This window comes from Chrysemys picta, chromosome 4, assembly GCF_011386835.1.
Source record: "Chrysemys picta bellii isolate R12L10 chromosome 4, ASM1138683v2, whole genome shotgun sequence".
NCBI classification, from domain to species: domain Eukaryota; kingdom Metazoa; phylum Chordata; order Testudines; family Emydidae; genus Chrysemys; species Chrysemys picta.
In genome coordinates, this window is record NC_088794.1 from 75,633,140 (window position 1) to 75,646,067 (window position 12,928).

The following is a 12,928-nucleotide window of genomic DNA, read 5'->3' on the forward strand; positions in this document are numbered from 1 at the left end:
ATCTAGAAAGTAGTGTGGAGTTGGGGCTTTTTTGTACCATGTGATGATAGCAGCCAATGGAAAATGATCACCCAGATGGCCACACTCAGATAAATGCTGGCTCTCTGGAGTTTAGAGAGATTTTTGCTCCATCTGGAGACTTTTCAAGGTCCAAATGGTGACTTTCACTGAGTGGCAGTTGCACCACTGACCCAGAGTACAGCCCTTAGATGTTGCCATAACTTAGGCTTTTAGCCATCTGAGCCCTGGCCCCATCTCCTCTTGGGTAGCAGAGAATCTCACCCCGGGCACATGTTTTCTTATTTTAAACTTTTGTATCCCAAAGGTCACAGAATAAATTAACTGAATACACTCCTGGTTCATATTTACCCAAATTTAACCATGATGCTCCCATCTCTATTACAGATTGGGCAGGTGCATACTGGGTGCAATTTTAATTTCCTTGGAGCACTGTTTCTTGAAATGAACTAGCCAGTTCTCATTGTTCATCCTGCTTCTTACTGAGTTCCTAGCAGGGTGTCTGTGTCTAACTTCACCTGCTCTAGAAGTGCAGTCCCGCAGGGTGCTGAGTGCTCTGGACTTGGTGAAATCAGTGAGCATTGAGGTTGCTCTGTACCCTTATTTGTGCAAAGGTAGGCCTGCAGTACCAAGGATGTAATCAAACTACTTCAGTCAGGTGGGTGGGGGGGATAAGGTTGGTTAGGTTTTTGCAAACTTCAAATTGCTGGCTGTACTCCTGTATCCACAGTGGAGAGAGAATCTTTAATGCGTAACAAACATTTTTAGCTGTAGCTTGGATCGTTCTAGTTTTGGAATGTGTGTTCAGACTCGACTCTCCTTTGCAAAAGAGCATGCTCCAAGTAATAGTATCAATACCTTGTCAATAGGTGACAATAACCAGCTTTCTTCGACTTTCAAAAGTCATACGCTGATAGCTTATTTATCAAAAATAGTTTGGATGATGTTTTAATGCTGTGGAAGAGCCACATGGCAAGTGAAATGAAAGACTCAGGTAATGCCCTTAGCAGATCCTAGTCTCTGAACTAGGATCAGAGGAGCTACTGTGGAGGATCTAGAGCACAGAAGTTTAAATCAGATGGGACATGCTCACATTTCTCTGCTTTGACATTTAATGTATTTTGAGAGGAAAAAATGCTCTTGTTTTCTGTCTCTGGGTGTGTGTTAAGGATCATTGGGATGCTGCTTGCATTGTTTAAATCACTCTGCCTTCTGTCTCACGTCAAACTAGTCCTTCTGGACACTTGCCATTGATGCCTCATTGAAAAACTTCTCTTTGGAAACAGTCCTGCTTATATACCATATTTTAATAGTTCACCATTTATTTGGTTGATTACTTGGAGCACCTCTATACAAATAAGATCTTTGTTGCTTTTGATTTTTGTCTGTTCCTGCTGCTTCCGCCTCCTTTGAAATCCTAATCTGAATGTCATAATTGATTGCTCAAGGAATAGAAGATACGATGCCTGGAAACTGACTGGCGCTATATAAACACCTTAATTAGGTAGGTTTCCAGTGAGGAATGAGCAACAGAAGCAGATGACATTATTCCTGTTTTGATGCAGCTGTCCCAAGGAAAAATATATATATATAATTTTTTTTTTAAAGGAAGACATCAGAAACGTTCACTATAAGCAGAATCATCCTGTGCAAATATCCTCTCAAATAAGTGTAACTTTACTTTTTGCAGAGAACAGTTGAAGCAAAGGAAATGAATATTCCAGGGATTCCATAAGTGCCTATCACTTCACTTCTCTCTCCTGAAGTATGAACTCTTGATTGCTTCCTTAATTAGTTCTTTCCTTTTTTTAATCTCTCTCTCTGCTCCTGTTTATAAATGGATATACAAAAAGTGCAAGATTAAATTATCAGGCAGCCAGTGCCCATTATAGAATATAAATGTTACATGGACCCTGGCCACCCCATTCTTGCAGATCCTCAGTAAGAGCCTTATCCTGTAAAGTGCTGAGTGCCTCCTGCTAGTCACTGAGCCATTGGCTTTAGTAGTAGTTGAGGGGCAATGAGCATCTTGTAGGATTGGGCCCTAATTCAGTGAACATGGCTACAGCTGAGCCATGAGACAAAGCAATGAATGAGTCAGCCTGTGCAATTGCATTTAATTTTCATTCCAATAGTTTTCTCAGCTCACTTGGCGGCAGCTTGCTCTTTTTTTTTTTTTTTTTTTTTTTCCTCGTGCCTTTTGCCTGAACAAAAATAGTCCCAGAAACGCAGGCAAATGTATTCATGGGTTCACTGCAACTTGGCTGATAGAATTAGCTGAAAAATTGCTGCCTCCGATTGTCCTGTGAAAATCCTTGTTGTGCTTGGTAGAGTTAAAATGAGTGCTGTTTAGTGACCTCTGTCCTCCCTTCCTTTTAGAATAGAGAACCCGTTGACCTGAAGGTGGCCATGCTGGAGATGGTGGAAAGGTTAAAGTTCAAGTGTGCAGACCCTAAAGTAAGTTACTGAAATGATTGTTTGTTTGAATGCACGTGCGCGCTCTCTCTCTCTCGCCTTTCATTCTCCTTGAGCTAAGCGCGGTATATTGTTAATGACTATCTGAATGTTACGTTGAGATCTAATTAAGCATGTCAATCAAAACACAGAAAGCAGACTTCTGATATGCCTAGTGATATGTCATATATTTTTTCCCTTGTATGTTCAAAGTCATAAAATAGAATAATTAATTGTTTTCCCTCAACTGCAAACAAGTGTGTTGTTAATTTTCTTTGCAGTAGCGCTTACCTTAGAGGTCCACACCCACTCTAAAATCAGTGTAGCTAAACAAATTGTGAAAGGTCCACAACAAGCTATACTGTTGCTAAGGTGGCATCAGAGAAACATGATCTATTGGGGAACTAGGACAACAGTCTTCCTTCCGTCATCCAAGTGGAGATAATAACCAAGAGCCCTTTGGAGAATGTGCTAAGGTTCCATGTGACAAGGAATCTTGTCAGAAGATGTAAAGGTGACCATCTTCCTGGAAAAACAGACCTCCTGGAAAGAGAAGGGAAGGTATAACATCTCAAGTGTATGTATTCCAGTGCAGAGTCAGGGAGCGGACTAAGAACTACTTACTGGTATGACACCTGTTAACATGGACTCCCATTTGCTAACCAAAAATCTGCAATGGAAATGGCATCTGCAAAGCTTCATTTGAGGGCCTGGGATTGGTTATAAGAAGGGGGAACCACAAACAGGAATTATCATTGACAAACAGCTCAGCAGGAGAGAGGAAAGAGGGCTTCTGCTTCTCAACATTGTGGTAAGTATAAGGCATACGTCAGCAAAATTGAGGCTAAAGTGGTTTATACAAGTGCTGGTAGCTATTCTCCTTGTGGAGGTGGTTTTATTACAGCACTAGGAGAGCTCTCTCCCAGCGCTGGAGCCGTGACTACACAGCCACATTAAAGCACTGCCGCGGCACTGCTTTAACATTGGCTGTGTAGACATACCCTTACACCAGCTATCAGGAAAAACTTCCAAGTGGCAAGATCTGTTAGATAATGGAGGAGTCTCCTAAGGGAAGTTGCAGCAAACCCCATTGCTTGATGTATTGAAAACTTAATGGAACAAAATAGTAGCGTAACAAAGGTGCCACAATGTATAGAGTATAAATGTGTAGAACTAGTCAGTTAACAACACCAGAGCTATGAACTTGCCAGTCAATCACACACCTCATTTGGAACCAGAAGTACACAATCAGGCAGAAGCAGAGACCAAAAAAAAAAAAAGGGGGCGGGGGGAAATAAAGTACAGTACTGTGTTAAACGTAAACTACTAAAAATATAAAGGGAGAGCAGCATTTTTGTTCTGCATAGTAAAGTTTCAAAGCTGCATCAATGTTCAGTTGGAAACTTCTGAAAGAACCATAACATTCAGAGTTACGAACAACCTCCATTCCCAAGGTGTTCGTAACTCTGAGGTTCTACCGTAGATGACGGGATAGGTCTTCCTTATCTCTTATCCTGTGCATTTGTATTCTCTTGAAGTTTCCTGATTGTTTCCATATTTCCCTCCAGTTGCTAAATCATGTATTTACTTATTTGTAAGTACTTCCAGGGTTTGCATAGTGTGTGGTAATTGTATCCTGCTTGCTTCTCACTAAGGGTTGTTTGGTACTGGAATTCCAAAATGAGGTGGAGGGAAGTTGTGATCAGATGGACACTGAGTATACCGTACCAGATCATGGACTGTAATGTAACAAATTCTCTACTAACACCCAAACCTCACATTAACTGCGTTCTGGTACAGTAGCTGGGGTGGCTGACTGCCCCCCTCCATTGTGGCCAACATCTATTTTTCCTTCTATAATAGACTATTTTGTTACTGAGATTTTTTTTTTTTTTTTTTTCCCCCTTTCCCCTGCTGTAATTCTCCTGGAACATCTGCTTGAACCAGAAACAAACAGCAGTTCGTTCTCTGGATACTGCGTCCTTGCCTGAACGCTCTGGCCCCGAAATCCTCCAGCGCTTTGTTCCTGTAGCGTTTTTTCCCTCTGGCACTACAAGACTTGATTAATCCAAATGTTGAAGTCCCGCAGGCACTGTAGTTATTTTTAGCTTTAGAGCTCTGCAAAAGGTGGATGAAGATTTATGATTTCATCTAATATAAATCTAGCAGCTCTTCCCTTCCCAGCTAGGACTTGGATGGATTCCAGCAACCTCCTCCCCTCTCTTAAATAGCCTTTTATTTCTTTAATTAAAAAGTTCAGAAGGGCCAGTGAGTCCTTCAAGGTCCTAAGGAGCATGGATGAAATAGGTACAATATATAACGTTAGGAATTTCTGCGTATGGCTGCTTTCATTTGGGGATTATAAATTGGTTTTTGCAAATGCCTATTTATTTTGTGCATTGGTTCAATGTCTTGGGGGTGGGAGGAAGAGGAGGCTGGAGTGGTGAGAGAGGCTGGTTAGACTAGTAATGAACCTTAAAAAGTTTGGAGATCCATTTTGGATGCTTACCTAAAGTTCTAAGGATCTCTTATTTGAATATCTCCTTAAGAATGGTCTCTGTCTTTACCCCACCCTTCCATTTCCTCATGTAGTTCATATTTTACAGTTGGCTTTCAGAGACGTTGACTCTTATTCTGAGGGGATAAACCTTAGAACAGAAGAATGGCCATATTGGGTCAAACAAATGGTCCATCTAACCCAATATCCCATCCTCTGACAGCAGCCAACACCAGATGTCTCAAAGGGAATGAACAAAACAGGGAACCATCAAGCGACCAATCCCCTGTCATCCAGTCCCACCATCCGGCAGCCAGAGGCCTAGGGACACCCTGACTATCTTGTCTAATTGCTATTGATGGACCCATCCTCCATGAGCTTATCTAATTCTTTTTTGAACCCAGCTATAGTTTTGGCCTTCACAACACTCCCTGGCAACAAAGTTGACTGTGCATTGCGTGAATTAGTTCTTCCTTGTGTTTGTTTTAAACCTGCTGCCTATTCATTTCATTGGGTGACTTTGTTCTGTTTGGTTCTCGTGTTTATGTGAAGAGGTAAATAACATTTCCGTATTCACTTTCTCCACACCATTCATGATTTTAATAGACCTCTATCATGCCTCCCCCTCCCCACCCCGGTCATCTCTTTTTTTCTAAGCTGAACAGTCCCCATATTTTTAATCTCTCCTCATATGGAAGCTGTCCCTTGCCCTTCTCTGTACCTTTTCCATTTCTAAAATACCCTTGTTGAGATGGAGCAATCAGAACTGCATGCAGTATTCAAGGTATGAGTGTACCATGGATTTATATAGTGGCATTACTGTCTTATTATCTGTCCGTTTCCTAATGGTTACTAACATTGTTAGCTTTTTTTTGACTGCTGTTGCTGCACATTGAGTGGATGTTTTCAGAGAACTATCCACAGTCACTCCAAGATTTTTCTTGATGGTAACTGCTAATTTAGACGCCATCATTTTATATGTATAGTTGGGATTATGTTTCCCAATATGCATTACTTCGCATTTATCAACATTGAATTTCATCTGCCATTGTGTTGCCCAGTCACCCAGTTTTGTGAGATCCCTTTGTAACTCTTCACAGTCTTCTTTGAACTTAACTGTCTTGAGTAATTTTGTATCATTTGCAATCTATGCCACCTCACTGTTTACCCTTTATTCCAGATCATTTTTGACTATGTTGAACAGCACTTGTCCCAGTATAGATTCCTGGGGGACCCGGTTATTTACCTCTGACCATTTATTTCTACCCTTTGTTTCCTGCTTTTTAAACAGTTATTGATCCATGAGAGAACCTTCCTTCTGATCCCATAACTGCCTACTCCGTGTAAGAGCCTTCGAGACCTTGTCAAAGATTTTATGAAAGTCCAACTTCACTATATCAGGTGGATCACCCTTGTCCACATGTTTGTTGACCCCCCTCAAAGAATTGGTGAGGCATGATCTCCCTTTACAAAAGCCATGTTGTCTCTTCCCAAACAGATTGTGTTCATCTATTTGTCTGATAATTCTGTTCTTTGCTATAGTTTCAATCAATTTGCCTGGTACTGAAGTTAGGCTTACTGGCTTCTAATTGCCAGGGTTGCCTCTGCAGCCTTTTATAAAAATTGGCATCACATAAGCTATCCTCCAAACATCTGGTACAGAGGCCGATTTAAGTGATAGGTTACATACCACAGTTAGTAGGTATGCAATTGCATATTTGAGTTGCCTCAGAACTCGTGGATGAATACCGTCTAGCCCGGGTGGCGTGTTACAGTTTAATATATCTGTTTGTTCCAAAACCTCCTCGATTAGCACCTCAATCTGGGACAGTTCTTCAGATTTGTCACCTAAAAAGACTGTCTTAGGTGTGGGAATCTCCCTAACATCCTCTGCAGTGAAAATCAATGCAAAGAATTTATTTAGCTTCTCCACTATGGCTTCCTTGAGTGATCCTTTATCACCTTGAGAATCCATGGCCCCACTGACAGGCTGTCTGCTTTTGATGTACTTAAAGTTGTTTTTGCTATTAGTTTTTTGCTAATTACTCTTCCAATTCTTTTTTGGCCTGCCTAATAATATTTTTACATTTGACTAGCCAGAGTTTATGCTCTTTTCTATTTTTCTCCATAGGATTTGACTTCCAATTTTTAAAGGAGGCTTTTTTGCTTCTAACAGCCTCTCTTGCTTTGTTGTTTAGCCATCATGGCATTTTTCTAGTTATCTGTTTATATATAATATAATATAATTTGAGGCTCTATAATAGGTTTTTTTTTTTTAAAGTTTGCATGCAGCTTGCAGCCTTTCACTCCTGTGATTGTTTCTTTTAATTTCTATGTAACTAGTTTCCTCATTTTTGTGTAGTTCTTTTTGAACTTAAATGTTACTAGGGTGGGCTTCTTTGGCATTTTCCCCTTCACAAGGATGTTAAATTTAATTATATTATGGTCGCTATTACTGAGTAGTTCAGGTACGTACACCTCTTGGATTAGATACTGTGTTCCACTTAGTACTAAATCAAGAATTGTCTCTCCCCTTGTGGGTTCCAGGACGTGCTGCTCCAAGAAGCAGTCATTAATGGTGTCTAGAAACTTTATATCTGCATCCTTCCCTGAGGTGACATGTACCCAGTGTATATGAGGGTAATTGAAATCCCCCATTATTATTGAGTTTTCTATGTTTAAAGCATCTCTAATTTCCCTGAGCATTTCACTTTCACCATCACAGTCCTAGTCCAGTTGTTGGTAGTATATTCCTATTGCTATACTCTTGTTATTCAAGTATGGAATTTCTATCCACAGAGATTCTGTGTATAGTTTTATTCATTTAAGAGTTTTACTATATTTGGCTCTGTGTGCTTTTGCACATATTTAATGCCATTCCCTCACCAGCACAACCTATTCTGTCATTCCTATATATTTTGTACCCTTGTATTACCATATCCCATTGATTATCATCGTTCCACAAAGTTTCTGTGATGCCTGTTATACCAATATCCTCATTTAATACCAGGCATTCAAGTTAACCCATTTTAGTATTTAGATTTTTACCATTTGTATACCAGCACTTTTAGTTGTCTGCCCTCCAAGTGATGTCATTGAATGGGACTCTTTTTTCATTTTACTGTTTCTCTTCAGTTCCTCTCTGTATTTTATCAACTTCTATCCTCTCCTCTTTGCTAGGATATAGAAAATCCCTGATAATAGATCCTCCAGTATAGGATGTATCTGTCTGAACTGTGTGCTACTCCCCACCTGTCAGCTTTCCCTCAGTCCTTAGTTTAAAAACTCCTCTACGACCTTTTAAATTTTACATGCCAGCATTCTGGTTCCGTTTTGTGGTTCAGGTGGAACCCATCCTTCCTGTCTAGGCTCCTCCTTTCCCAAAAGGTTCCCCAGTTCCTAATAAATCTAAAACCCTCCTCCCTACACCATCGTCTCATCCATGCTCAGTTCTGCCTGTCTAACTGGCCCTATATGTGGAACTGGGAGCATTTCAGAGAATGTTCCCGTGGAGGTCTTGGATTTTAATCTCCTACATAGCAGCCTAAATTTGGTCTCCAGCACTTCTTTCCTACATTTCTATATATCATTGGTACCTACATGTATCATAACCGCTGGTTCTTCCCCAGCAGTGCACATAAGTCTGTCTAGTTGTCTGGACAGATCTGTAACCCTTGCAGCCAGCAGGCAATTTCCTTGGAGAAGAAGGATTTGGCGTGGAGCTTTTGGAACTTGTTTGTTAGCCTTCAGGCCCACTTTTACTGCTTGTCTGTGAAGCGATGGATGTTGGCTGGGTAGCAGCAATGTAGGGAGGTTAACTTTTCTCTTTGTGTATTTTTGGTATTTTTATTTGATCTTGGGTAATTAACAGGTTTGTCAAAGGTACCTAGAGCATTGTATGAGGCCATTGTATGATTGTTTGCATTTTTTTTTTATTACACAAAGAATGAATAAAAGGCCCAGACTAAAATTGTAAAGTTCTTCTAAAAATCTGGCCATAAATACAAGCAAAAGCTTCATGGCTTCGTGACCCCACACATGCTCAGCAGCTCATTGGCCAGCCTGTGTTCCTGTACCTACCGCCCTTCAGCAATTGGAGCAGAGGGAGACCTAACTTTTTTTTCCCCTCCCTTTCCTATCTGGTAACTTGGAGGTCCTGCTCCTCCTTGGGGGTTTGTATATCAAAAGGTCAACCTTGTTCTCACGGACTCTGACTCCTGGCTCTGCTCCCACTGTGCCTCTTGAGTGTCTGCAGACTAGAGTTCAACATAAATCCCAGTAGATTCATACATATAGACACAAAGTAGGTTCACAATTGTGGAGTGCTAAGAATCCCTAACTCACATTGAAGTCAATGGGAGACCAGGGTGTTCAACAACTGGCAGGATCAGGCTCCTAAGAAAATGGGTCCCTTCTAAATTGGCATATTGTACTTTCTAATTTACCCTGCTTTTCTGTACATTAACCTTCCATTTCCAGCACGATAGTTTATGGTCCACATGGTTATCCGCAGTCTCCTTAATCTGTTTTTGCTGCAATGCTATAAACTGTATGTAGTTATTTTTATAACTAATGCAAGCAAATTAGCATAGCAGCATCTGAATTAAAGGAACCCTTCTTTGTTGCACAGAACCTAGTTTTCAATTAACTAGTTCAGTGTAGCTGTTACCTGTGACCACCGGTGTAAGTCTAACAGGCTGGGGGTTTGTGTGTATTTATACAAACAGGAGATCAGTGCACAGAGGCAATTAACTGGAGTTTATAAGTCTAGTTAACAACCTTTCTGGAGCCAACACAAAAAGGCAGCAACAGTCCCTGACTTGTCTAAAAGGGAAATAGTTGCAGGATGTACCTTTTGTTTTGTGGGAAGGAGAAGCAGGAAGGGGAGAAGATTAAATGTCCTTTTTTAAATATCAGCTTCATTTTTTAAAGCCGTGAAATGTTCTTTGTCACCTCTTCTGCATTATTGTTACTGTCAGAGAAACGTGGGCTTTAAACAGTTCAGTACAACTACAAAATTGCCTCTTCATCTAAAGTTTTAGCAAGTAGTTTTCAGTAACAGTCTCTGCCAAATGGTGATTCATTTGCCTGAACAGCTGATTATGAGGCAAATGCCATTTTGACAAGCTGAGCAGAGCTGTCACTCTTTTTCCCTATAGGGAACTACATTTCATGTTTCCAGTGCCAGATGATATATGACATTTAATTTAAGACCCTTGCTATCTACTTATAAAACTTTACTATGGTAATAGTGATAAAACAGCTGAGTGTTGCATTTGACAGAGTCTTCTTCCCTTTGCCTAGTTCATCCACCTGTTCAGTTGGGCTGAGGTGCCTTACTTGCATTAAATAAAGAGGCTTAACCCTACAGTTTTACGAATTAAGGAGATCTGACTTGTAGATAACAGTCTAACAGTGAATCTCATTTAATCTCTTTGGTCATTCACTGGCTCACTTGTTATATGCCAGGCAAATGTATACAATGCAAAAGGAAAAAGGGGTAGGGGATAATGGCATCATAGGGAAGGGTCCTGTAGTTAGTTCATACAATTGCTAATTTCCCACCGGAGTGACACAAATTTCATTGATCTGTAATTGAAATCCCCACACAGGAAAGGGCACTAATAATATTGACAAGCCTGTTACCGTGAAAAGAAAAAGCTGGTTTGTTTGTTTGTTTGTTTTAAGTTTATTGATGGCATTGGCATTGGTGTGACCCTGTCAGATTCTTCAGGCTAAACTGTGTAAGGCCAGCTCACTCTTTGAATGGGAGACCTTCCAGGAAGCAAGCAAGGTTAATGATTCACTGAGTGGAGTGTTTCCTCCTTGGTCAGAGCAGAACTCATGCCCCAGTGTGACACTGGTGGGTGTTTTCCCTCAAGTGAGATATAAAACAAGCGTTGACCACTGGTGGTGTTTAATTTGGCAAGAGCAGAGGTGATAATCCTGGTGTCTGACTAAATTCCAGATGGTATAAATCACTTTTTGCCTATCAAAATTACTCCTCCCCCCTCTCCCCCCAGTGCTGCTATTGGATAGTGTGCTTCCAAAGCATGGTCCTCTTATCAATCTTTGATAGTGGGAGTTGTATAAGTATCTTACTATCTGAGCACCTCACAATCTGTAATGTATATATTCATTCTCACTGCACCTCTCTGTGGTACAGAAGAACTACTATCCCATTATATGGATGGGGAAACTGATGCACAGAGAACTAAGCAACTTGCCCAAGGTCCTCAGCATGTCTGTGGCAGAGCAGGGCATTGAACTCTTGTCTTCTGAGTCCCACAATTCACTGATTTCTATGGAAACAGAATTGATGGAAGTTGCGACATAAATGTAAATTATTTATTGTTGGGGCAACTTTGGACTCCAAGCATAGGGTGTGGCAAACTGCAAGGCTGCAAGTGGATTGATCACTTGTAACTGGGAGATTAAACCTCTAGAGAAATGAGGTTGTGTCATCATACATTCAGCAGTCAGAGATGTGGCAGTTGCTGGGTGAATGGCAGACTTGCATGTAACTGTGAGGTCCCAGGCTACCAGTTCTGTTATTGGAAAGCATTCTTCCACCATTGTAAGTTCACCCACAATGCGGCAAAAAAAGGGAAAAAAAAAAAAAAAAAACCCTTGGAATGTGTACAGTCCAAATGAAGTGTCCCAGTTCAGGGGAAAGTGGAGAGCAATGGACAGCCAAGCAATAGCCACCGTCTGAGTGGTTGGGACTGAGGCAGCTTCTACTAGGAAGTGCACATAGCAAGCCCAGCTTTTGGCAGAGAGGCAAACAATGAGGCCTTCTTTGTTTTTCTCTGAGCCCTCATCAAGCTGCTGCAGCAATTTTACTGAGACGTCTCTTGCAAAGAATGTTTAATCCTGATTTTTACTAGGTAAGGAAAATGTAATAATGGGAGTCCATAAGGTTGCAATCTCCCCACAGATGCCCTTGCTGCATGTACATCCTGCACATTGCCACAGGTGAGACTCCAACCTGGCCATTCGGTACGTAAATTGCTCCTTTACCGGGTGAACTAATAGGGGCTGTGCTAAGGTTGTGTCCTAACTCTCATTGGCTTGGTCTATACTAGCCTTATTTTCCTTAAAAATTTCCTACTATTGCGCTACCACTAGTGCTGTACCACTTGTGTTAGCTAGGGGGTGGGTGGGGAGGCGGTGAGTGATGCTTCCAATCAAGAAGTTACATTTTGCAGTCTTGCACCAGAACTAGAAAGCGCTTGGGTAGGGAAACCAGGGGGCTGACATTTTCACTGACTTTCATTTTGAAATAAGTGGACTCGCTTAGGTGGGGAATGAATCACATTTTTTCTCTGTAAACCGAATGAAATATGTTCTACATCAGTTTTAAATATAGTGCCTGCCTGAACAAAGAGCCCCCACAAACCTTTCGTGTCACTTTCAACCACCCACTTCCTATGTGATTACTCCTAGAGCGGAATTGTTTCTCTAGGTTTAGAGAGGAGTGGGTAAGAGAATTGCAGAAATCCAATAACATTAGACAGCCATGATTCTTGGAGTGGCTTGTGGCTATGTCTGTAGTGCTTTGTGCTGCCTGTTCCTAAGATGGTTAAAGTATTATTTAGAGACCCTTTACACAGAGAGAAAGGGAGGACAAATCCACTGAAGCAACATGATTCTTATAATGTGGTGCTGTATTCTTTCCTCATGGAAACTTATTACCTCATAACATTCTAAACAAATGGCTATATTCTAGAAACAACAAAATGTTGGCTGCATGCCCATTACTAATCAGCTCTTTCTTAGGTTTTGTTAAATCAGGGCAGTTGCTATATATTTACACTGGCAAACTGACCTCACGCGCCTGATGACTAGCCATCAAAAGGCAAATGCACACTGTACTAATGAGCTGCTAAGCTATTGTCAGAGCCATAATTTTTAATGGGACTAAATTGCACTGTAAACAGATGAAGTAGGATGTCTGTG

The 12,928-nt window shown here is 41.0% G+C and overlaps 1 protein-coding gene across 2 annotated transcripts in view; it reads left to right on the plus strand.

The window, feature by feature from the left end:
• Positions 1–12,928, plus strand: part of TRIM44 (tripartite motif containing 44) — a 99,946-nt gene that overhangs the window by 6,627 nt on the left and 80,391 nt on the right. For both annotated transcript variants that reach the window (XM_005304525.4, XM_042849174.2), the window contains exon 2: positions 2,398–2,475. In XM_005304525.4, coding sequence (XP_005304582.2) covers positions 2,398–2,475 — 78 coding nt within the window. The remainder of the gene's footprint in view (positions 1–2,397; positions 2,476–12,928) is intronic.